This window comes from Gymnoscopelus microlampas (assembly GCF_963454915.1).
Source record: "Gymnoscopelus microlampas genome assembly, chromosome: 22".
Classification (NCBI taxonomy): domain Eukaryota; kingdom Metazoa; phylum Chordata; class Actinopteri; order Myctophiformes; family Myctophidae; genus Gymnoscopelus; species Gymnoscopelus microlampas.
In genome coordinates, this window is record NC_139959.1 from 27,889,186 (window position 1) to 27,914,153 (window position 24,968).

Consider the following 24,968-nt stretch of genomic DNA (forward strand, 5'->3'; position numbering starts at 1 on the left):
AGGTTTTACCTGGGCACTTCAAATAGACTACCCAGAGAACATCGAAGCACTCATTTGGTCTGTATGTTTTTGTTTGTTAAATGCATTTGTTTGCCTACATGTCTGCAGATGCCGTGTTGCTGGAGGAGTCGGTCACTTACTATTTGTATGTCTCCGAGCGGACGTACTCGAAGACGTGCGAAACGCCCAGCTGGAACTGGTCGGCGATAGGGGTGACCCACGGGTTGTTCTCCGCCTTGAAGACCTGCTTAGGCCCGGTCAGGTCCAAATTACCTGATGGGGGGGGGGGGGGGGGGGGGCAAGCGAAACCAGGAGGAAGTAAGAGGGCGAAGGGAGGAGACAGATATAGGGAGGGATAGAGAGAAAGGGGGGAAAGGAGGAGAGAAGGATGCAATTAGCAAGGAGAGAGAGATGGGGGGCATAGTGGATGGAAAAGGGATGGAGGAGAGTGAGAGAGAAGGGGGCAAAGAAACGGAGGGAGAGCGAGACCGGGGGAAAGATATAGGGAGACAATGAAAGAAAAGGAGGTCAGGAGGGAACGTAAGAGTGAAGCCAAAATCAAGGGAAAGGGGGAGAGGGGGATAGAGAAAAGGAAACAGAGTGATCAACCGAGACAAAAATGCTTTAGGCAACTGAAAGAATGTATACACCTCAAAGCAAAGGTATCCGTTTGATATGCTTCTGAGAGACAGCATATGACAGACACACACACACACCCCAGTGGTGGAAAGTAACTAAGTACATTTACTTAAGTACTGTACTTAAGTACAATTTTGAGGTATTTGTACTTTACTTGAGTAAAGTACATCTTCTATTTTTTATCAAACATTTCCATTAAACACATACAGTAACATTCCTACTGCATTTTGTATTAAAAAAAGGGAAGGATCGGGAGGACCGAGCGAGAGAGGATTAAAACTTTAGAGAGAGTTGAAACAAAAAAAACTAAAAAGAATTGAGTTGCGTCATCGACCTAAAGGCAGGCGGGGAGGAGAGGAGCGAGAAGGATGTCACTGGGTCGGAGAGGGAAGGAGGGCGCCCCATGTGGCTGTCGGTACTGACAGGTTAGAAACGCGGGTCGGTGTTGCTAATGTGATGAATGTGGGCACCACGGGACTAATTATCTAGCCTTTGATTAGCCCAGCGATGAAGGGCTTTCTCAGTAACAGAGAGAGATAGAGAGAGAGAGAAAGAGAGAGAACAGAAATAAAAGTGTAAAAAAGTGCATAGATAAAGAGAGAAAGGAAAGGAACAAGCGAGAGACAAACTGAAACAAAGAGATAGGGGCCAACAGAAAGAGAAGGAAATAACAGACGGATATGATTAAAAATAAAAGAGAAAGAGGAAATGGTGACAGACATGTGTGCACAGATACGAGACGAGACAAGACACACACACACACACACACACACACACACACACACACACACACACACACACACACACACACACACACACACACACACACACACACACACACACACACACACACACACACACACACACACACACACACACACACACACACACACACACAGTATTGGCGGGCTAAATATGAAATATCCCCTGGCTTCTCACTAAATCCTGGAACAGCCCACAATGAAATGCTGGCTCATGACTAACTGGCTTTAAATGCTTTGAATCGTCAGACGGAAGGTGTTAACACTTACATTCTGAAAACTGACTGACACGACGACGGGGGAATTGTGTGGCAGATAAGCGAGTTTCTGTGCAGCCAACATAGGGCTTTTTCGTGTAATCTCTCTCGCGGTTGGTCATAATGAGAGAAATGTGAAAGGAGCTTATGCACAAGCTATGTGTACAAGGCAACATCTTCAAGAATCTGTAAAATATGCATGCTTGCAACTAGGGCTTGACCGATACATCGGTCCGCCGATAAAATCGGCCATAGTCATTATGACCAGTGATGGAAGAAGTACTCACATTTTTCACTTAAGCAAAGTACAAGTTTGGTATTAAAAATGTACTTGAGTAAAAGTACAAAAGTATTGGCATCCAAATGCACTTGAAAAACGTATGTTTCTATATCAGTGGTGCTCAAACCTTTTCATGTCAAGGATCCCTAAATATGTATTTGGCCGCGGACTCCCATCTCAAATTATTTTGTTCCAGAGACCCCCAGGAGCAATTTTTTTGTAAAAAATGTTTGCTTCAAGAAATATATACTGTATATTCAAAGATTTGCACAACTTTTCACAATTTAAAAAAAAATAGCAGATCTACAAGCTCATAGTGCGGCACGAAGTGAGGCGATGTGAGCTTGTACATCTACTATTTTTGAATAACCATCGCTAAAATCAGATGCTTTCCCTGTTTTAATGGGTTAATGCAGGACTCCCAACACTCTCGTGACGGGCAGCATTGACAGGAGAGTGTGTGGAGAATTTAACATGTAAGTGTTGGCACATATCGTAGAGATAAATGAAATCCGTCAGCATATGTCTCATGGAGGTGAAACCGCTAGCAGTACCATGTGCGCCACAAAGGACGGCCGTCAAAAAGCTTATTTTGTGGCCAAAAAGTCCGTCTTCCATTGAATAAACCTAACAAACTGCACCAAACAAGCATTGTTGCGGATAAATCACACGTAATCTCTCTCCCCTCTCCCTGGCTTTCTCCTCCCTTTACCCATGCCTCTCTCCTCCTCTCTCTCTCTCTCTCCCTCCCACCTTCTCTCGTTCTCTCTCCCTAACAAGGCTGGAGAGGAGGCAAAGGGCTTAGGGAGCCGTGACAGAAGGATTCTAATAAGCCCCTGCTGTTCTTTTCCTCTGCTCTTTTTTTTTTTCATACTATCAATTCTTTTCTCTCACTCTCTCCGTCCCTCTCGGCCAACCCTTTCCCGTTCATTTCTCTCCGCTTCTCCAATACCCTGCCGATACACATCCACCTTGCTCATGTCAACAAGACAGACAAATGGAAGGAAACAGAAAAAAGAGAAAATAAAGAAAAGGGCATGCATGTACACATGCATGTCTACTAAGGTTTGTGTGTGTGTGTGTGTGTGTGTGTGTGTGTGTGTGTGTGTGTGTGTGTGTGTGTGTGTGTGTGTGTGTGTGTGTGTGTGTGTGTGTGTGTGTGTGTGTGTGTGTGTGTGTGTGTGTGTGTGTGTGTGTGTGTGTGTGTGTGTGTGTGTGTGCGCGGACAGGCTGTCAGTGAGTGCTAGGAGTCCTGGTGACCTCGGTGGGGGTGGATGTGGCTCTGTGAAGCGTTCAGTCTGGGTCATCCATTCTGTCTGTCTGTCTGTCCGTCCATCTGTCTGTGTCTGTCTCTCTCAGACTGCCTCCTCACAGGCTACCATGTAACTGTAGGAAAAACCAATACTTTCTCACAGCGACAGCAGCTCTGCCAGGCTGCCTACCTACTTGCATGTATGCCTGCTGTGTGAGAGTGTGTGTGAGTGTGAGTGTGTATGTGTGTGTGTGTTATATACACACACACACACACACACACACACACGCATGCTGGAAAGTGTTCGGCTTCCTCTGTGAAGAGCAGCATACAGTATGTATGACCTGAACGTACACACCTCCAGGTAACAAAAGATTCACAATCAACTTCTGCTGATGAGCAGGCATCTGTGCGTGTGTGTGTGTGTGCGCGCGCGCGCGCGCGCGTGCGTGCGTGCGCGCGCGCGTGCGTGCGTGCGTGCGTGCGTGCGTGCGTGCGTGCGTGCGTGCGTGCGTGCGTGCGTGAGTGCGTGCGTGCGTGCGTGCGTGCGTGCGTGCGTGCGTGCGTGCGTGCGTGCGTGCGTGCGTGCGTGCGTGCGTGCGTGCGTGCGTGTGTGTGTGTGCTTACCTAGTTCAGGGGGCAGGACGGTCAGCCTGTTGCCTTGGATGTGGAGCTCTTTGAGCTGGGCAAGGTCTCCAATCTCCTTGGGCAATGAGATCAAATCATTGTCCCTCAGACTCAGCTAGAGCGGGAGAGAGAAAAGGGTGAGCGTGGGGGGTGGTGGGCAGGGAGAAAAATAGACAATTAAAAACATCCTTGCTGACATGTACAGACACAGAGTAATACACTCAGATAACTCCAGAATAAACGATCCCATCTAAAAAAGTCTAGGCAGCGAAAAAGCTTACTCCACTGAAGCAAGATGGGATATGGCAGAGAGAGAGAAAGAGACAGAGACAGAGAGAGGTGGAGAAAGAGAGACAGGTATAGAGAAGGAGAGGGAACGCCAGAGAGAGACACCGATTTACTGTGCTTGTACAGTATACAGATGAATTACTTACTATCTGTAACTTGGCTAGTTTGCCAATGTCAGGTGGCAACATCTCAAAGTCGTTGTCACTGAGATACAGGGCACGCAGAGTAGCTGTAACACACACACACACACACACACACACACACACACACACACACACACACACACACACACACACACACACACACACACACACACACACACACACACACACACACACACACACACACACACACACACACACACACACACACACACACACACACACACACACACACAGATGACTCTGTAAGACTTGATTGCGAGTTAGAGAGAATATACTGTGTGTGTGAGAGAGGGTGGGTGAAAGTGTGTGTGTGTGTGTGTGTGTGTGTGTGTGTGTGTGTGTGTGTGTGTGTATGTGTGTGGGAGAGGGTGGGCAAAAGTGTGTGTGCTTGTGCATATCTGTAAGAAAGAGTGAGTTGAAACACAGGGCAGGCCACAGTCTGATCAATAGGAGTGGTCAAGGCTGATTAACAACGCCCTGCAAACTGGACTGAGGAGCAGCTGACGCACGCACGCACGCACACACACAAGCTTTTCTAGCCAAGAGATGTCAAAATAGCGGACATACACATATGCACACCACGTGTGTCACAGACACAATTAACCAATCAAAACCGGGAAAGAGTCTGTGTCATGTGTTACATTTTAAACAACTTAACCATCATTTTATACTATTAAAAAATATCAGATATAAAAGCTCATAGCGCGGTCACTTCGTTTTTTCAGAAAACGGTTAGGATTTAGAAGCCATTTGTAGAGTCGGGCTCAGGTCTTAACACATCAACCGCCAAGAACGTAGTCCTACGGTCCGTTAAATCCAACTGTTAAGCGCCGAGACCGTAGTGCTACGGTCCGGGTGCTTTTTCCTTTTTTTCGATTTTTTTTTTTAATTTTCTAGGGGGACCATTTTCAGTGTAACACCACCGGAAGTCGACCGGAAGTGCGATCCTGTTTTTTGTTTCCCGTCGGCCTCCATTCTAAGTAGCACACTAAAACCCTTCTAAAACCTGTGTAGTTTTTCCTCCTCGCATTTCCCATGTTAACATAAACGGTCAGAACTCAAACATGGCGGCTCCGTTTGACACGTGGTCTGGACTAATAGACGCAGGGACATGTGCACGTTGTTTACAAACAGTCCATCGCGCATTCTAAAGGATTTTAACGGGGCCTATGGCGACTTAAAAAAAACAAAAAACAACAATAAAACCTTGGCACTGGTGAGTACATTATGAGATTAGCCCTTGGCGGTGGATGTGTTAATGGGTTGGCTGTTGAATGTGCTGAGGGAGTTCAAACAGACAGACTCAGACAGTCACACAGCCACTGCTATGCTGCTATGCAAGGACATACTATTCTTATTAAATGCTGAACAAAACAGCAAACACAATGAGAAAAATGGGGGGGCAAAGTTACATAGGTGGTTTAAAATGGAGGCCAAGGATGAGGCCAACAACCTGTTGTACTGCTTCACATACAATCAATATGACACTGTATCAAAATGATAAAAATTAGATTATGTACACAGCATTCGATATATGGTACTTCTAAGCTGTCAAAATGGCCTTGTTTAAACCTGGCATCCTCTTGCGTCTGGTCACCTGCATTTACACGTTTAAGGCTGAAATAAAGAAAGGCTATAGTCACATACACCCGTCCTTCCAAGCAGCCCCCTCTGCACTAGCTCTGTAATTAATCAATTAGAATAGCTGATTAATGGTTGAATAAACTGAGCACACGATTAGGCCACTCGCACGCTAACGCAGCATTAATAATAGTACAGGGGTTAAGAAGTGGGTGTGTGTGTGTATGTGTGTGCACACTCACTGAGGTAGAAGAAGTTCCCGGGTAGTGAGCTCTGGTTCAGGTTGTTGTAGGTGAGGTCCAACACCTCCAGGGCGGGCAGCGAACCGAAGCCCCTCGGCAACCCGCTAAGACGATTCATACTGTGGAGATACACACACGCACACACACACACACACACACACACACACACACACACACACACACACACACACACACACACACACACACACACACACACACACACACACACACACACACACACACACACACACACACACACACACACACACACACACAGTTAAACTTTAAACATTCTCTGTCTAAACAATCGTACTTTTCTTACAAGCTGTCACTGCTTTCTCAGATAAAGTAAGCATATTAGCATTAATCATAAATTGATGATATTCATCAATACAGCGGCCATTTTGCTCTTACATCATACTCGGGGGTGGAAAGCCACCTCAAGAGTATAATGTACTGTAAAAGCAATATGGTCGCCATGTGAACACGATCAATTTGATCATCAACGTTGCATATCTTATAGGCCTAGTCCTCACAGAGGCTACTCAATGGACTCGTTCCCACAACCTCAATTGTGCGTTCTCAAGTTGGTTTTCTTCCAGAATTTCGGAGGCAAACAGGATAAATGAATCAACTTCGATTTTGTGTAAGGGGACCACAGTGTAAATACGTCTATTTTTTATCCTCGATTGTCTTTCAACCTTCTAGGTATGACGGTTGCAAGCATTAAAATGAAATCATCAACAACAAGATGTGAAAAACTGAAAATACGGAAAATGATGGGTGAACAAGGCTGGCCATGTTTGCATTAATCGGGCCCTGTTTTAGCCTCGTTTGGCAATGGGATGGAACGAAGGCTATTGACTCCTGCTCCAACCGCCAGTCTATGTCTGCCTGTTGCTGCACGTTTGCATAAATGTTTGTCTATCTGTTTGTCTGTCTTCGTACCTCAAATGTCCTTGGGGAATATTCCATTATCAATACGCAAACAAGCACGAAAGCTCTTCAAAGACACAAAGTTACCTACAGGGGAAGGATTGGATGAGCAGCAGAGGCAAATTGATTGAGCGACGTTGTTTATGTGTGTGCACTGTGCGTGCATGTGCCTGTCTGTTTACAGAGGCAATTTCCAGGTCAGAGGGACGGATTGTTTTTGACAAATGAGATCAAGTGCTTTATAAAGCTTGCGCACAGAGACAGGTATACCCAAGCCACACACGCACAAACACATACGGGAGAATAAACAATTACACGATCAAAAAAAAAAAGAATACACCCACACAGCATGCGGTGTGGAATACTAGTGTGCGGCTTACACTATCCAGATAATGTGAGTGTGTGTCTATCAGTGAGTCAATACCAACCACATAATGGCAAGGCCAGCCCCCTCCTAATCCTACATGACATTGACAGGATGCCGACAACCCTCTGCACACGCACACTTTTAGGCACAGGTAGAGACTGATAGGGCTGTCACAATGGTGAAATTTTACTCGACGATTAATTGTCGCTCAAAAAAATGTGCGATTAGCGATTGAATTGTGTTTCTGTCATTGAACATTGTAACGTTATGAATAAAAATAAACATTTCTGTTTCGATTATACGCTTCGTAAACAAAAAGGTGCGCAGGCCAGATATGACAAATAACTTACATAATTAAACTTAATATAAACTTTATATGAATAGTGGAAACAGCAGATCTACAAGCTCAAAATACGTCACTATGCAACACGTTTTGAGCTTATAGATCTGCTATTTCCACTATTTTTTTAATGTTTCAAAATATATTTTTAAGAAATCAACATCATCGTCAACAAATTATGACGATTATGCAAAACATCATTGCGATTATCTCAAATAATTGCAATTAGGCGATTATGTAATCATTGTGACAGGCCTAGAGACTGCACCCTGTGTCTAAATTCAAGACTATATCAAAATAATATATTAAAGGGATATTTTAGTTTCAAACATGTTTGGGATCATTTTAATGTCTAATCGTGGTCCTTTTGTGAGCACCCACCCCAGACCGTTTTTAAGTTGCTTGATTCAGTATTTAGATATTCATTTTAACAGACACGCCCCTTCCTATACAAATGCATTGTAACTTCAGACTTCATTTTAACCATGTTAGATTAACTGTATGCACAGCTACACAAAAACCCAGAAGGGGTGAGTTCCAAAAGCGGCACCGGCTTTCTGCCGCGGGAAGCTGATTACTGTGAACTTTTTACACAATGAAACAACAACGAATCCCTGATAGCCTTGTGTTCAGAGAACACAATAAAAGTCTTTTGCCAGGAGAGGGACTGCTATCCCCCTACCAGTTTCAGTGGTCAGGAGAACAAAATCTTAGCCTTAAGTGCACACAGTGGGGGCTAAATGAACATAACATAGACTCCAGATATAACCCAAAGTGGCTTGTCATACCCTAACACCAACACAGCGTGCACCAGACAATGGGAACAATGTCCAAAACACAGCCTTCAGTTCTTTACTTTAGGCTCACAAGGGATGTGTAAAGGTTATAAACCAGCTTTTGGGGGTGTTTCAGCTTTTAATGGATAGTAGAGACAGGAAAAGTACAGGGAGGGTGAGAGAACGAAAGAGAGAGAAAGAAAGAGTAAGATGACTTGCCATGGGCTTGAGTCAGACTTGACGTCACAAGGTTGTTGTGAGTACACAGTACCGACTGCGCATTAGAGCTGGATTCAAACAGGAATATAACTATTTGAATATTTGCGTTTCATAAAAAAATGACTTTGTGTGTTACTAATGCAGCGCGACATGTTGAGAGCTTGTAGATCTGCTTCCCTCCAATGCAATGATGATACGTTGTTGTTTTTTCTCGGACCCCTTGTTACATCCCATGGTATCTGCTGTGTGTAATGTGTCCTGTGCTATGCATAATTAATGTGCCACTCCCGACAAATGACTGTGTCCTGTCCTATGCAAATTTAGTGTGCCAGCCTCAACAAAAACTAGCCGAAACCAATTTAACAATAGCGTCCGCGGAGCAGACAAAACCACGGAAAGATATTCACATTTGAACTTACTCTTTCATCATAGAAACAAGTGGGCTTATAACCAAAACGATCCATGTTCTCTGGGAGAAGTGGTGTTAGTGTTCCGTGTAGAAATGTTATCTAGTCGGAATGAAAACGCAAGCTCACCACCGGAAGTGGAGCGGTGAAGGCAGACTTAAACCCCGTTTCCTTGCGCACATGTGCTGCGTCGGCATTGTCCCAGAGTCACACTGAGGAGGAACGAACAGCAGAGGTCGCTGTTGTGTTTTTCCTTTTCAGTGTGTCTGTGGGTTCCGAGATTGCTTTCTGTCAGACCCATGTTTGACCTTTGCGACGAGGGTAGGCAAGGTAAGCTTGGGGAGGCTACATATTGCACACATGTAGGGTAACTATATTGTCTAGACACATTAGGTAAGAGGGTATGTGCCAATGATGTATTTGTATGTGTTCTGCATCAAATAGAACTACACCTATTCTAATTCCAATCAAAGCCAAGAATTTTTACGCAACCCTCTCTGGTATTATAAAATGTTTTGTTTGAGCTGTTGGAAATTATAGGCTACACTTGGTTGTTAAAGTCCAGATGAAAACAATATGACTGAAATCATTTAGATAAAACTGTTTGGGAATAATTTTTTATGACAATAGTTTTTTTTAAATCGATTCTTCTCTTGATTTATTTTTTTAATCAAATTGTGACCCCAAGAATCGGAATCGAATTGAGAAACGTGAGATTCACAAGATCCACAGCCCTAGAGACAACGTACACAGACAGACACAGAGGTTTTGTGAATACATAGATATTTGAAGCACAATAATGTATATACACAGTATACACACACAGTACAACATTGTCCCAAACAGCTCTTGTGCTCTTACATGTTTGTTTCCTGCCTGTTTTTATTTGGTCCAAATCAGGGCGGAGTAAAAATCGAATTGCCTTAGTGGATTGATAAAGTTGTATTGAATTGAACAGAATGAATGCGTATGCACTGTTTCCTGTGCTGGCCTTGTAAAACTGAATTTTTGAGCAAGGGAGGCGATATTTGTAGCTACGTGAGCAACTCCTATGAGCTGGGGCAGTGCTTGAATGGTAAGAGTAGGACAGAGGCGCTACGTCCTCCCAGTGGCAGCTCCTCACTGGAAGGTGAGCATGTATGAGGTTTAGTTGGACAACAACTAAATTGGGAGAAAAACGGGGGGGAGGGGAGAATAATTGGCTACTCTAAATAAATACAACATTTAATTTAAAAAAAGGGTGGCAGCTTTTTGTTTTAACCACTCAGCCTGGCAACCCTATTTTTGACATGTCGTTATTTTTCAAAACACACACACACACACACACACACACACACACACACACACACACACACACACACACACACACACACACACACACACACACACACACACACACACACACACACACACACACACACACACACACAGTGATGCCCACCCGAGGTTGAGGTGTTTGAGTTTCTGCAGACTGCTGATTTGGGTGGGGAGCTCCTCTATCTGGTTGTTGAACATGTTGAGAACCTCCAGGTTCTTCAGGTCAGAGACGTTTGCAGGGACCGCTGGAAGACAGAGAGAGAAGGACAACAGAATGAGGGGTCATACGATGCCGCCGTTTTGTTTTCCTTTTTCTCCTCTGTAAATTATTTGAATTCGTTGCTGACATGTATTAAAAGATCTTCTAATCTACACCATGAATTAAAAAAATAATAATAATATTTAATATCATATTGTTTATGTCCCTCAAACGTTTTTCAAAAGGTTTGAGCCTAAATCAAGCCTCAGATATACTCATTCCAACTAACTTCTCTCTGGCTTATAAAGCACTTTCACCTGCAATACCACATTGTCCTGTTTGACACGGGGCACTATTGAGCCAGTTTGTATGCATGTTATCTCCTGGTTCTGTGTGGAAAATGTTTTTTTTGTTTTTTGTTTTTTTTACTGAAAAAACGGGAGGGATTGTACCGAACGTGACGTCACCTTCGGGTGAAAATCAGTTTGGTCTGTTTTGAGACCAATTTACAGAAAACCCCAGATATGCTGTGAAAGCCTGAGTGTTCAAACTGGGGTATTTTTTGGGATAGAAGAGAGGTAGGGGAGACCAAAAATACACAAATAAGAAGGAAAAGTAAAAATTCATGGTGTAGTCCCTTTAACGTGTTAATGTTCTATGGCCTGGTGATGAATTGAACACATAGGACCACAATGGAAACAAGTCCCCAGGACTTTTTTAATGTTATCATTTTAGACATTTTTTGAGTATTCAATCAAATGAGGGACAGCTTCAGAGGAAAGTTGAGAGGGAAAGACACAATGAGGGAGGACAGGGGTAGCAAGAAGGAAAGACAGAGAGACAGAGAGACAGAGAGACAGAGAGAGAGAGAGAGAGAGAGAGATTCAGACAAGCATGACATATGAGATCTCCATACATGGGCATAAAAGGGTCACAGACAGACAGACGGTACAAACGCGTACTCTGAAAACAGGTACAATGGGTATTACATAACCCAAGGGGTATTCATTCCCAATGGGCATCGTTCCCAAATGGCATTGGCCTAGTATAAAAAATGACTAAAACAAAAATGTGCAGTTATATGTACATGTACAGTATATCTGGCAATGCTTTCTATAGTAGTTTGGTATGATTCCCAAACACATCATTAACTGTATATCAGATTTTTCGTGGTCTACATACTCTAGAACTGTCTCAAGTTTCCCCGATCGGGACTTGACAATACAAGGAAACAATACAACGAACGACACAGTCAAAGGACAACATAATAGACTCCGCAACATTTAAAAAATGTAATTCCCTGTGGAGAATTGGTTTAAAAAAATGAGGTAAAGGATTCATTAAGGTAATGTCATTTGGGATAAAAGATCTCTTTGCTACATTCTTTGAGATTCTAGACATTCTATAGCTCCTTCCGGAGGAACCAAATTAATCAAATGAATTTAAAGTCAAGTTGCGTTTTCAGAGCCCTTTCTTCTTAACACTAATTACATCTCAGACAGTTATTTCTGGTTGTGCTTTGTTCGTTCACCACTTCTCTCTCTGAACGACAAGCAACATAGGGATTGTGTCTCGTACAGGTTCTCTGTGACCCTTTCATCCGAAGGTACCCTGAAAACCCACCCTCACTGTCCCCACTGCTCTCATGTCCTCATAACGAGCTAATCATCTTCAGTGTCTTCCCTTTTGATGGCTCAGTTAGACGCTCTGACATATACGGCACGCCGCAGTCACTTGGCAGGAACAGACTTTTGTTTCTCACACCTTAACCTCCATCTATCCATCCATCCTTCCTTCCTTCCATTCCTTCATCAGCGCCCCCCCCCCCCCCCCCCTCTCCCAAGACTCTGGCTGGAGAGGCGGACAGAGATCGATGGGGTGATAACAGAGAGGAAGATGTTTCTATCAGATTATGCCACTGATCAATGGGAGGGAGGGAGAGGGGGAGGATGGCCGGATGGATGGCTGGACGCAGAGGGAGAGAGGGATGAAGGGAGAGTGTACACAAACAGGCCCTGATGTGAATGCCGCTGGGCGGATGAGCACTCGGGAGGTGAGGCCCCGGCATACTGATACTGCATTGGGGGGGGAGGGTACCATTCTACAGAAGGCGTGTGTGTGTGTGTGTGTGTGTGTGTGTGTGTGTGTGTGTGTGTGTGTGTGTGTGTGTGTGTGTGTGTGTGTGTGTGTGTGTGTGTGTGTGTGTGTGTGTGTGTGTGTGTGGTCACGACATTGTATCCAACGCACAGTGCAACGCTGAGAAACCGGAACTGAAAACTTTCCTTCAGGGGGACTCAAAGTTTAGACTAAACGGCTAGTAAAAATCGATAACTCTCTCGCCGCAGTCAGTCAGCGCACGTCGAAAGCAGCACAAATCAAGACGTTAGGTAAGAGAAATTACATGGGCTACGCGTGAAAAGGAAATGAAACACTCATTCTGTGACAGCGGTCTTTTGCCTAGCAAGGCTTGCAAGGCAAAAAGGGAGTTCTTTGTAACTGAATAAAAGCATGCGAAATAGAAATATTCAAAAGAGGTCCATGATTGCATTCAGATTCCTCGCTATACGCACCTTCGCCACCTCCTCCAGACCATCCAGGCCAGGGTAGCCTCAACCACAGAACCAGCTATCCTGACCAGCCTGTTCAGGTTGCATTAATGTGACCCCCCCACCCCCCCCCCAGCAAGCAATCACAAATCGCGTTAAATTTAGATCGCGATGTAACGTTACCAGCACAGACAGACAGACAACCAGACCAGTAACCAACAGCAGCCACGGTCAATGGCCAAAGATAAGGACCTGAGCCTCCTCAGAAAGAACAGTCTACTCCGGCCCTTGCAATAGACGGCATCAGAGTTGACAGCCCAGTCCTATAACTGTATGATCGTGAACCTAGAGTTTACTACCCATCAAGGTGCTGCTAACCCGAGCAAGTATCCACTGGTTTAAGATGACTTTCTCTCTGGGTCCTTGTGGTTCACCTAGGACGTCAAAAAAATCAATTCCATTTAGCTGGCCCCCTCTCTCTCTCAGCGGACCAGTGAATGGTACTGAATCGATAAAGATGGAGTGTCTGATGAGTTTGGACAGCAACTCACGTGACCTGGTATGTAGGTAGAGTAGACCAAGAGGGCCCTCTGTACAATATGGTCTATTGATTTCCATATGGGCTACTCTATCTGGCTATCTGTGTATATGACCTGACCGGGGTCACCAGTTGACAGCGAGTATATGTCTGTCTGTATAAAAGAAATGTGTATGTAACACACTAAGGACAGGACTATATAGAAAGTGACCGTGTATACTGTACATTTGTAACACACTAAGGACATAGGACCTGTGCAAATGTGCTTGCTTGCTTGCATGCGTGCATGTGTCTGTGCTAGGGCATTCACGAATAGTGATTTTTAGTATTCGAATTATTCGACCTATAAGTATTCGAATATTCGATTAATCGATTTGATTATAAAAAATAAAATAATAAAAAAATAAAAAATAAAAAAAATAAAAAGTTTTTTTTTTTTTTTTTTTTTCAATGGCATTGATGACTGGACTCAAGGAATGCGAGTTGACGTCACACCAGAGCTCACAGCTGCGTGTCTGCTGCAGAAAAGCCACTAAAAAAAAAAAAATCTAAAAAAATCTAAAAAAAAAAACTTAAAAAAAAAAAAAAAAATGTATCGAATAATCGAATAGTGGTTTGATAGTCGAATAGTCGGTTTGATAGTCGAATATTCGAATATTCGATTATTCTGTTAATGCCCTAGTCTGTGCCAGATCGAGCTAAGAGCAAATCCACATGTACCACATGAGGGCACACTGCACAATTCTGGCAATATTCAAGGTGGAAACTTTCCATGGGAATTAATAGGAATTTATGGGAAATAATGGGAATAATCTTATCTGTACTGCACCAAGTGCACAGTTTTAACCAAATAAACGCCATGATAGCTAATATTTCTTGTTTGTGTGCATTTTCCCCCAAATAAGTTCACCATTACATTTAAATTAGGATTTTCAAAATTCCTAAGCTTAACTTCCCATGGATTTTTTTTTATTGAATACTTTATTAGTCAGGAATGTAAACAGCACTTGGTACAGTCAGACATTAAGGCTAATAGGATAACAGGATGGAATTTTTCTAACCCTATGCAATCCTACGGGTGACAATTTTGTGCTGGCCATGTGTGTTGAGACTCGGCCCATATGGCACTCCCTGGCTGATAAGGGTCTGCTGGATTGATGGTAATGGACCAGAGTGGAGTCATGTTAAAGCAGGGTGGCAGCGAAAAGGAACTCAACCTTTTACTTGTGCAGTGCTCTCTCTCTCCCTCCGTTTCTCCATCTCTCGGCCAGACCACCCTCTCTTTTCTCTCCTGTGCAGCTCTAATGAAAGACTTTCCAAATGTCAAAGTAATTCCTGACTACCTCCCAAAGTTCACAAGCCAGCGACGCTACCTCTACCTTCATCACCGCTTTTTTTTTTTCCCCCTTCTTTTTTCCTAAGCATGAAGCATCAGAGCAAGATCACAGACCCGACAAGAAAAAGACTGGGAGTTGAGCTAGGATAAACAGGATAAAAAGCTATACCAAACAATGTTGCCGGAGTCAAAAAAGAAAACACGCCCAAAAGAAGCGACTTGGCTATATGAGCACTTTAAACTTTTCATCATTCATAACGATGCAACACGTTATGAGCTTGTAGATCTGCTATTTTCAAAGCAAATCTTGAAAGAAAATGTGAAAACAATTGAAATGTGGAACAATTTAAATACACACATTTTGTATGGGGGTCCCTGGCGCAAAAATATTTTCAGATGGGCATATTAATTTGGGGGTCCTTGACTTGAAAATGTTTGAGAACCACTGGTTTAAATCAACATTAGGAAACAAGCCCAAATAAGCAACTACATTTTAGAAACAAGCCCAAAAAAAACACAACCACAAAGATTTACACGCTACTTTACAGAAAAACTATCTCAAAGTCAAGTCGATTATATTAAGCCGACATGGCAATACTGACACCAAGCCCCCCGTCATGTATTAAGGCAACTGCCTGAGTAAACAACGTAGATGTGTGTGTACAGTGTGTATTGGGGTGGCGGGGTTGCATGGGTCAAATCCATACAGAAGGTATAATATTTGGGAGCAATAGACAAGGAATGAATGCGCCTGAGGTGCCTGAGGTGTGCCCCTGCAGGTGGGGTACACAACACTAATGAGATCCTCCCTGTGATCTTTGATCTCGACTGTTAATAGAAAAGGACAGTGAGAAATACAGAGATGGAGATATGAGTGTAATCGCTCCAAAGATCGCCACGTCTCAGCAAATTAGGGAGTATAATGTCATCCAGACAGCAGGTCAAAATTGGAGCCCAAGCACCAAGTATCTTCTCTACTATAATTGAAGCCCGGCCCCATCCAGCCTGTATGTATGCGGACTACAAACTCATAGAAAAGCAGTTGTCCAATTCTCTTTCCACAAAAATGGCTCATGGCTCTAGTCTGGCATGACAACCATTTACTTTTCTACCTATACATATGTCTCCACTTGTAATGGCTATTTCAGAATGCCAACCTGTTCCTCTATATTTCTGTACTATCTGGTGTACGGAATATTATTATTCTATTACACACTTCAAAAGATTTGTGAATAACTCACGTAAAAATGCACACAACACCCGGTGCTCATTTGATTACTTCAGCATTGCATCGCTCTTGCTATACCAGGACCTGGATATACACGAAAATAACACAGACCCCCCCCCCCTTTTTTCAAAAATAGCCCAAAGAAATCTTAAAATGAGACGCAGATGCGTCCCCGGTCTTAATGGGTTAAGAGAGACAATGTTCAGTCCAAGTTATTGTCCCCAAGATCGGAAAAACTAAACACGGTAGTCATACATCTCAAAATAAGCTCAAGACATGTGCTGCTCTAAAATGCGAGGAGCAATTGCTAACTTTGCGTAATTAAAGGAGTAGTTCACCCAAAAAATGATTTATTTTCTATCAATTACACACCCCATTTTTTGGGTGAACTACTCCTGTAAAGAATGATCAGTTGGCGTGATATAGATAGTGTATTACTAATTGGTATAACAAAATATTTTTTATCCTAAAGGCCCAAATCCACTGTGTGTGTGTGTGTCACGACAGAGTGATGTGAAGTAAAGGGTGATGTACTTAAATTTTACCTTGTAAGCTTGGCTATTGTTTACCCATGTTGTCATAGCCTGCATTTATGATACTAGGTCATTACACTAATTTGTGAAGATGGGGCCAATAACTTTAAAAAAAATAAAATTAAAATTTTGCATTCCAGCCATGGTACTAGTTTTGTGTGGTATAGTGGATTCATTTATTAGGATTTAGAGTTGTATATTTAAAGAAATGATGTTAAAGGGGCTACACCATGAATTTCATTTTTTTTTAGGTTTTTAGTATTTTTTGGGCTCCCCAGTGTCTCTTGTACCCAAAAAAATATATTTTTTTAACATTCAGTCATTCATGCTCATTTCATGGATTTCCTGAATGGGCGTGTCTGAACAGGCCATTTCAGAATGGCTGTGCAAGTGATGTCACTTGCACAGATTTTGCATTGACGATGGCCAGACAGAGTTGCTCAGTAGCTCCCCCCTGCCCAATAGGACGTTTTGGTATTGCAGCTGAAAAAGCTTGGAATGACAGACAGTCAGATTGTGAGAAAAAATATCTGGATGTTTTTTAGGCTTACAACCTGTTTAAAACGTATTAGGGGGCAATATTTATATATAATATATATTTTTTAAATTCATGGTGTAGCCCCTTTAAGATTATGTAGAGTGCATATTGTGATCATAATGCCTGCCTGTTGTTGTAATGAAACTACTGTAAGTTGCTACAGTGTGTGAATTTACACAACACTGCATGCATGAGGTCTTATCCTACTATAATTCTAGTAATCTCTGTCTGTCTGTAGTGGTGAGTGAGTGAGTAGGTGAAGCTACCCGGTTCTCCTCAGTGGCTGGACCAATTGCTCTGATTTTGCACACAGCCATTGACCATTACCATCTGAACTTAACTGTGAAGCCCGTTTTTCAATTTCATCAAATCTCAGCTTCTTATTAGCGTTTTTGTTTCAAACACTGTCGCCATGGTTACGGGGCTGCCCAGCTATGGGACGAACTGCCTCCCGGGTTGCCAGATCATGTGCGCATATGCCCCCACGGATGCGTCGACCGGGTATGGTCTAGTTATGTTAACTCACTGAGTGCCAGAATTATTTCTGGCTATGTTGTCCCAGTGCCAGAGATTAGTAAAAAAAAAGTGCTTAGGAAGCGAGATACAGCCTTTTTCAGTTATAAGTTAAACAAGGAGTGGATGGAGCTGCAAATCTTCAGATAATGATATATTTGGGTTCTGAACTTTTTTTTTTTTGCCAATCACGTGTTTCAACACATGAAACACGTGATTGGCACGTTGCACCATAGCGGTAAAACACGTGAAACACCTGAATAGCACTCAATGAGTTAAGTTGGTTTAAAGGGAGGTTTCACTGCGCCTCAAGCCAAAATCAGGCTGGTCCGGTGCATCTCAGGAGCACGGCACATATAGCAATTAAGAAGAAAGCGCTGGAGCAGCTCGGACAGCTGAAGCTTTTTCTTTAATGTTGCAGGGTGCAAGGCAGGAAACTTGAGGAACGACAACGTTTCGATGTTATTACATCTTCAACCTTCAACCTGACAAAGATGTAATAACATCGAAACTGCTGCTTTCTTCTTACATGCTATATGTTAGTTGGTTGTTTGAGCTCGTTGTCCATGTGGACTGTTGTGTTATTGTGTACGCCTGGTGCATCATGGCACAAAGACTGGTCAGATATGTTATATTTACACACAGTTTAGTAACTATATGGACCACCAGAATCTTTAAAGCGTTATTTCATTTTAAAACACCTTTGAGGTCATTTTTTTTACGTCTGGCTTTTGTGTGCACCTCATCCCAGACAGTTTTTGAGTTGCTTGATTCAATATTTAGATATTTGATATCCTATATCGAAGAATCAAGTTTATAGATTTACAGGTGTAAAGATCTGGGTGAAATTCTTTTTGGGCAAGCTCCATTGTTTTTGCAGTTTTCAGAAAGGGATAAGAAATTGGAGGGGCAGGGAGAGCAAGGGGGGAAAAAACTGTACAGAAACATGTCAAAGAGAACAAAAAAATCTAAGATATCTACATATATATACGTACATATCATATATGGTTAAATATAGGTGCAAAAGTGGTATAACACATCGCCATCGGTAGGTCCTCATAGCAGCAGGTATGTACATGAGATTAGTCATAAGGTGCAAAAAAAGAGAAGGAAAAAATGGTAGTCCACTCCACATAGGTCAGAAACTTTGTAGGTAAAAATCCACAATTGGCAGAGATCCACAGGGAAAGTAAAGACTGCATAGAGGAACAGATCCACATGAAGAATACCCGTCTGTTTCAAGGAAAGTGTTCCAGGTGACAGGCAGTGATCAGGCCTTGATAATACAAAACAATTCAATGAAGAAAAAGAAAAGTAAAACACAGCCCCCTCACGCATGAGAGGGACATTAGTCACCAGAACCAGGGACGTGTGTTTTCAATGAGTCTACGAATGTTGAAATGGAGTTTGAAGTTACAATGGGTTTCGGGGGAGTGTCTGATAAAACAAATATCAAATATCGAAATATCTAATCAAGCAACTTAAAGACTGTCCAGGGCCAGGTGCACACAAAAGCCAGAGTAGACGTTAAAATGACCCAGGAAGTGTTTTAAAGTGAAATACCCCTTTAATTTACCAGTAAGATATGGTGTCCCAGTCCAAACCTGACTTTGTATTCGAATATGTTTGTCCAGCTGATAGGGCTATGGTGCACTCTACTGGTTGAAAATGGCATTACATAGCTCAAAAATAAAATGTAGTATGCTTGATGAACTACAGTATGTCTGTATGTTACAAGAGCACAATTTGATTAAAAAAAACTTACTTGTGAGCTTGTTGTGGCTGAGAACCAGCTGAGTGATGTTGGACAATGTAACTGCAAGGGGGGAAAGAAGCAAAGGCAGCCTCTTATACATCACGTATACACATATACACATGTATATAAAACACGCTGTAAAGAGTATGCATTTAATCAAGCCCGGTCTTTTTTATGTACTGTATATTTATCAAATTCATTTATTATACATTTCCACTAATGGTTGTACTATTTTACTCCACTAACCACTTTACATCTCAAGTTACATTAAACTGTTACAAGTTGCATTTATGAAGATGTGTAAGATGTGAGATGAGATGAGTTTTAAACATTCAGTAAAGAATGAAGACTCAACGCAAAGTGCTAAAACAATAGAATCCTGTTTTAAATCTATATGATACAACATATTTTCACAGTACCATTTAAGAGCATCTGCTGTAGAGGGATAAAGTGATGGAGAGATAGAGAGATAAGATATATATAGCACACTGGTTGGCTATTTAAAAGTAGCAGATATACAATCTCACAGCATGTCACTTCGTTCTGCGCTGCGAGGTTGTAGATCTGCTATTTTTTTTAAATCGTCAACATCTTTGCAAATCTTTGAATCCATTTTTTTTTTTAAAGCGAACATTTTTAACTCAAATCTTTGCTTCTGGGGTCCCTGGAACAAAACATTTTTAGATTGGGGTCAGCAGCCAAGTGCATATCATTTTGATGGTCCTTGACAGGAAAAAGTTTGAGAACCACTGATACAGCAACATATGTTTTTTTTTTCTTCAGAAAACTGTTATAGTATTTAGAAAACACGTTTAGAATCGGCCTCACAAAACAGCTTACAAAGGATGCGTATATCGCATCCTCAGCACTGCTATAGACGAATCCACAGGGCGCTGCGTTGTCAAACTCCTGCTGCGGTGTGCATTCTAACACCACAGTTATGATTGCGCCAGGGGAAGAACTTTACTAGCCTAACTAGTAAAAACCACCAGCTGCATCCACTCATTTATTTGTTATTTCCTTTAAAAGTAGAACAAATGTAAGCTACTTTCTATCAATATTATAATGCACACTGAGCTGCACTGTAGGTGTGAAAGGGTGCTATGTGTGCGCGTGTGCGTGTGTGTGTGTGTGTGTGTGTGTGTGTGTGTGTGTGTGTGTGTGTGTGTGTGTGTGTGTGTGTGCGCGCTGCTCCTCCACTACTGGAAATATTTCACCCAAATAGGAGCTATAGCGGGACATGCCAAAGGTGACGTCATCAGCCCTGGTCCAGGTCTGTAAACACTTGTACAACTAACTGCACTGACTTGGCAAAATGACGATGTTATAGCGTCTAGTCTCTATACCAAGTACAAAACACTTATACTCAGTGGTGTAAAGTAACTAGTACTGTACTTACGTACAATTTTGAGGTATTTTTACTTTAGTGGAGTATTTCCAATTTTCAGTACTTTTACTTCTACTCCACTACATCTCAGAGGCAAATTTTGTACTTTTGTTCCACTACAGTTATTTGAAAACTTTAGTAACTAGTTACTTTGTAGACTTGATTATTATTACAAAACATACATTAACCACTTCAGCCTAAAATACATTTCGGCCATTTGAATACATTTGAAAACTTGTGAAATGGGACAGTCTGCATAATGAGTACTTTTACTTTTGGTACTCTAAAAAGTATATTTTTATGCAAATACTTTTGTACTTTTTTTTACTCCAGTAAATTTTGAATACCGGACTATTACTTGACTATTGACTATTACTATTTCTACATGGTGGTATTTATTGATACTTTAACTCAAGAAAAAAATGTGAGTAGGCTACTTCTTCAACCACTGTTGCTTGTGAACTTACATAGTCCTGGGACGTCCAGCATGTTGGAGATCCCTCTGTCGCACATATCCACCTCGGGGATGTTCTTATCCCGACTCTCCTCCACTATCTTCTTCAACGACTTGGACATTTTCTGTGTGCAATGGAAGAAACAACAAACAAAACGAATAAAGAGAATCCCCGCTGTGCTATCATTGATGTATTTGTCCTGCACTTCACCAATAAATCCCGCAAATGCAGAATATAATGTGCTTAACGGTTGCCCCAAATGTTAACTTGGCATTCGGAGTCTTTGTGCACTGTATTTGTCCGTATTTTTCAATAGACATGCGTTTTAATCCCGTCTGTGGCCGAAGGCCATTTCCCCCCCTCGTTTACTTCCTGTTTACATTGAGTGTAATACCGGCTTTCACCAGATGCGCCCCGTCACCACTGCCCATTGAGGAATACAGGGAATTTCCGACAGAATCCGACACAGACGGCATTAAAAACACATATATATTGAAAAACATGGACTAATACACACAAAGACTCCGAATGCCGAGTTAACATTTGGGGCAACGGGTAAGCACCTTATATTTTGCATTTGTACATGTTCGGAGAAATAAGGGATTTACTGGTGAAAGTGCAGGACATCCTGGGTGGAGGGGGGTGGGTGCAGCCCAAGACTATCGTAGATATAAAAATGACAAAAACGATCAAAATACATCTATGATAGTCTTGATCCATGGCTAATCCATGGCAACGCCATGACGATGATGCCACGACCCGTGTTGACCATAGACACGTTCCTATTTTAAACGCTTCGCTCAAACCGACACTCCGACAGAAAGAGAAGAATGGCAGTGTTGCCAGATGTTGTGAGAAATAAGCAACCAGGTCTGGGAAAACAAGCCCAAAAGAAGCAACTTTTAGGCCACATGAGCACTTTAGACTCGTTGTGAGCTTGTAGATCTGCTGTTTTCAAAAACTCTTGCCATAAAATGTGGAATATTGTTTTAATCATTCTAGCGACACAAATGCTCTCTGTCACATAGCCCTGAAACATGACTGTCACATGACAGTGATGTTTCAGGGCTATGTGACAGAGAGCATTTGTCATGGTTAGTCATGGTTCACATCAGGGCCTGATGTGAACCATGACTATCTGTCACAAAACATTTATTAAAATATTTGAGAACCACCGGTTTAAATAATGATTAAAACATTAAGGAAACAAGCCTAAATAAGTAGTTACACTTAAGAAACAAGCCCAAAAAAACGCAAACCGCAACTACCAATGTTTGCAAGCAACTTTACAGCCCAAAGTCGCTTATAATAAGCCGACATGGCAACACTGATGGAAGGTTGGAGGAAGTTATCTTGGGGTAACGGTTTTTAACGGGGATAGCGGTGTCAAAACGTCGCTTTAACGACAACGCTCCGTAGTCGCGACAGTGCTTACCGTTGTTTTACTGGAATGGAACCAAAGTGTGTTGTTGTTGATGTAAACAAAGACGTTCCTGCGGGGTTATATTTCCTAGACAGAGAGACTAACTACTAGCTACTACCGTGTACACACCCAACCGGAAGTTGATGTGCGAGCTGCCTGGAATTCTCGGCATTCCATAAAAGGGCACTTCCTGCTCCAGAATGCAGCCTCACACATTGTCCAGGATTTTGTCCAATCAGGATTCATTTGTAAGAAGGCTAAAGTTGTTCTGTCATGTAAAGAGTCGGCTCCGAAATTACTAGTATCTATCTTGTGTTTTTGTAGTTGATGTTCTTTCATTGTTTTATTTAATTGTCTCATATTTTATATATTTCTCAGTACTCCTATTTTTTTCTGGAAACTGAACTGAACATCAATCCAAGAAGAATAGGCTCTATGCACAGCAGCCATATTGGAAAGAAATTGGGGCTTGGGCCTATTCTTACTTCCTTCACAGGTGTTACCAATGATACTAATGAAGGCTCTGTTCCATTCTGGTCAGGGTGCTGATATCGTACATGTTGGCTCACTAGAAACACTCCATTTTGGTTCCCAAATGGCCCCTTAAGGTGGGTGTGTAACTCTGAGAGTGTACAAATGGAACCAAATGGACCCGTAAGGGTCCATTTGGTTCCATTTGTACACTCTCAGAGTTATGGGGGTCCTTGAAAATAAGACAACCACTGTGCTACACTAAATGGAACAGAGCCTTAATTAGTATCATTGGTAACACCTTTGAAGGAAGTAAGGAAGGGGCCCAATTCATTCCCAATATGGCTGCTGTGCATAGAGCCTATTGGATAGAGCAGGGGTCTTCTACAGAGGGTCCTGTTGAAGACCCCTTTGGACAGGGTTCCAAATCTTTGTGCGATGGATGGGATATTTTTTGTACATGAACCACTTGAACCTGCAGCATTCCTGTTCTGACGAGAACTTTAGCCAACAATAGCCGATCTACAAGCTCTTGGTTGTAGAAGGTTTGGTGTGTAGAGGGAAAAAAGCAGACCAAGTACAGAGCCAAAGGTCAAGTTTACTTAGTATTGAGGGTTTAAGTGGTTAAATGTCTGAAAATACACATTAACATGTATCCAACATACACTGATGATAATGCTATCAAACAAGTCTATGAATCTATCAATGAAATCTATGAAAAAGTTTAATCTCAGCTGGGCTGAAAAACGTTGGAAGACCCCAGGGATAGAGTAATGCCTATTACATCTATCTATAAATTCCACAAATCTCTATTAGTTGCATTTAATGTGGCTATTCGTCTATATACGAAGTAAGGTCAAATAGATCCTACGTAGAACCCTAGCTTGGCTGATAGTGGTTGAGTAGCTAATGTGGGTATGACATCAACACATAAACTGTACACCACACACTTTTACCTGTAGTCTTATCAAATGACTAAACCATAATTTACTAATATAGTCTCAGTCTCATCATCTGCAGAGATACTGTATGTGGGAGGCTTGCTCATTAGCCATTACACAGTCAAATCCCATTGTTAATTTCAATATTTATCAAAGCAAAGACGGTCTTTCTTCTCTGCCAGAGGCACTGGCTGATGTCAGCAGCTTCTGAAACTTCTGCCATTTAGACCTGACATAAGCCTTGACCACAAACTGGTCCTGGATGTTGGTATAAATCCAAGACGACCTCAAGTCAGTTTTCAGGTTTTGTATTCATGCAGGCTTATTACTCCTTCAATGTATGTATTTAAGATGATTTTTGTCTTTAAGATGGCTACTGTATGTTGGAGTACAGTACCATGTCAGGCCATAGGCTGGCGGTGAATATCAATGGCGGTACTGTAAGCTGTAAAATATTATCTGCTCAAATATGTCGATCTCTAAACTTTGCCTGATTTGTTGAGCTTCATATATACAAACCATTTTTTTTTTTAAATATATTTATTTATTTATTTATTTTTTATGTGGTACTCCACTGGCCCTGAGGAAAAGATCCTATCCAGGGTTCAAATTCTCTGCAGTGTCTCTGGCTTGGCCGGGCGTCCATATGAG

General features: G+C 42.2%; 1 protein-coding gene across 2 annotated transcripts in view; it reads right to left on the bottom strand.

Annotated features, from left to right (window-relative positions):
• rsu1 (Ras suppressor protein 1) overlaps window positions 1–24,968 on the bottom strand; it is a 52,504-nt gene that overhangs the window by 26,115 nt on the left and 1,421 nt on the right. Inside the window, exons 1-8 of one of the 2 annotated variants that reach the window (XM_084048268.1) lie at window positions 22,918–23,055; window positions 21,495–21,606; window positions 19,650–19,700; window positions 10,578–10,698; window positions 6,092–6,210; window positions 4,251–4,333; window positions 3,817–3,931; window positions 141–273 (exon numbers count right to left, since the gene is read on the bottom strand). In XM_084048268.1, the coding sequence (XP_083904394.1) occupies window positions 141–273; window positions 3,817–3,931; window positions 4,251–4,333; window positions 6,092–6,210; window positions 10,578–10,698; window positions 19,650–19,700; window positions 21,495–21,603 (731 nt within the window). In that variant the 5' untranslated portion in view covers window positions 21,604–21,606; window positions 22,918–23,055. Of the gene's footprint in view, window positions 1–140; window positions 274–3,816; window positions 3,932–4,250; window positions 4,334–6,091; window positions 6,211–10,577; window positions 10,699–19,649; window positions 19,701–21,494; window positions 21,607–22,917; window positions 23,056–24,968 lie in introns of those variants that run through there. The other variant, XM_084048267.1, reaches the window with a different exon arrangement.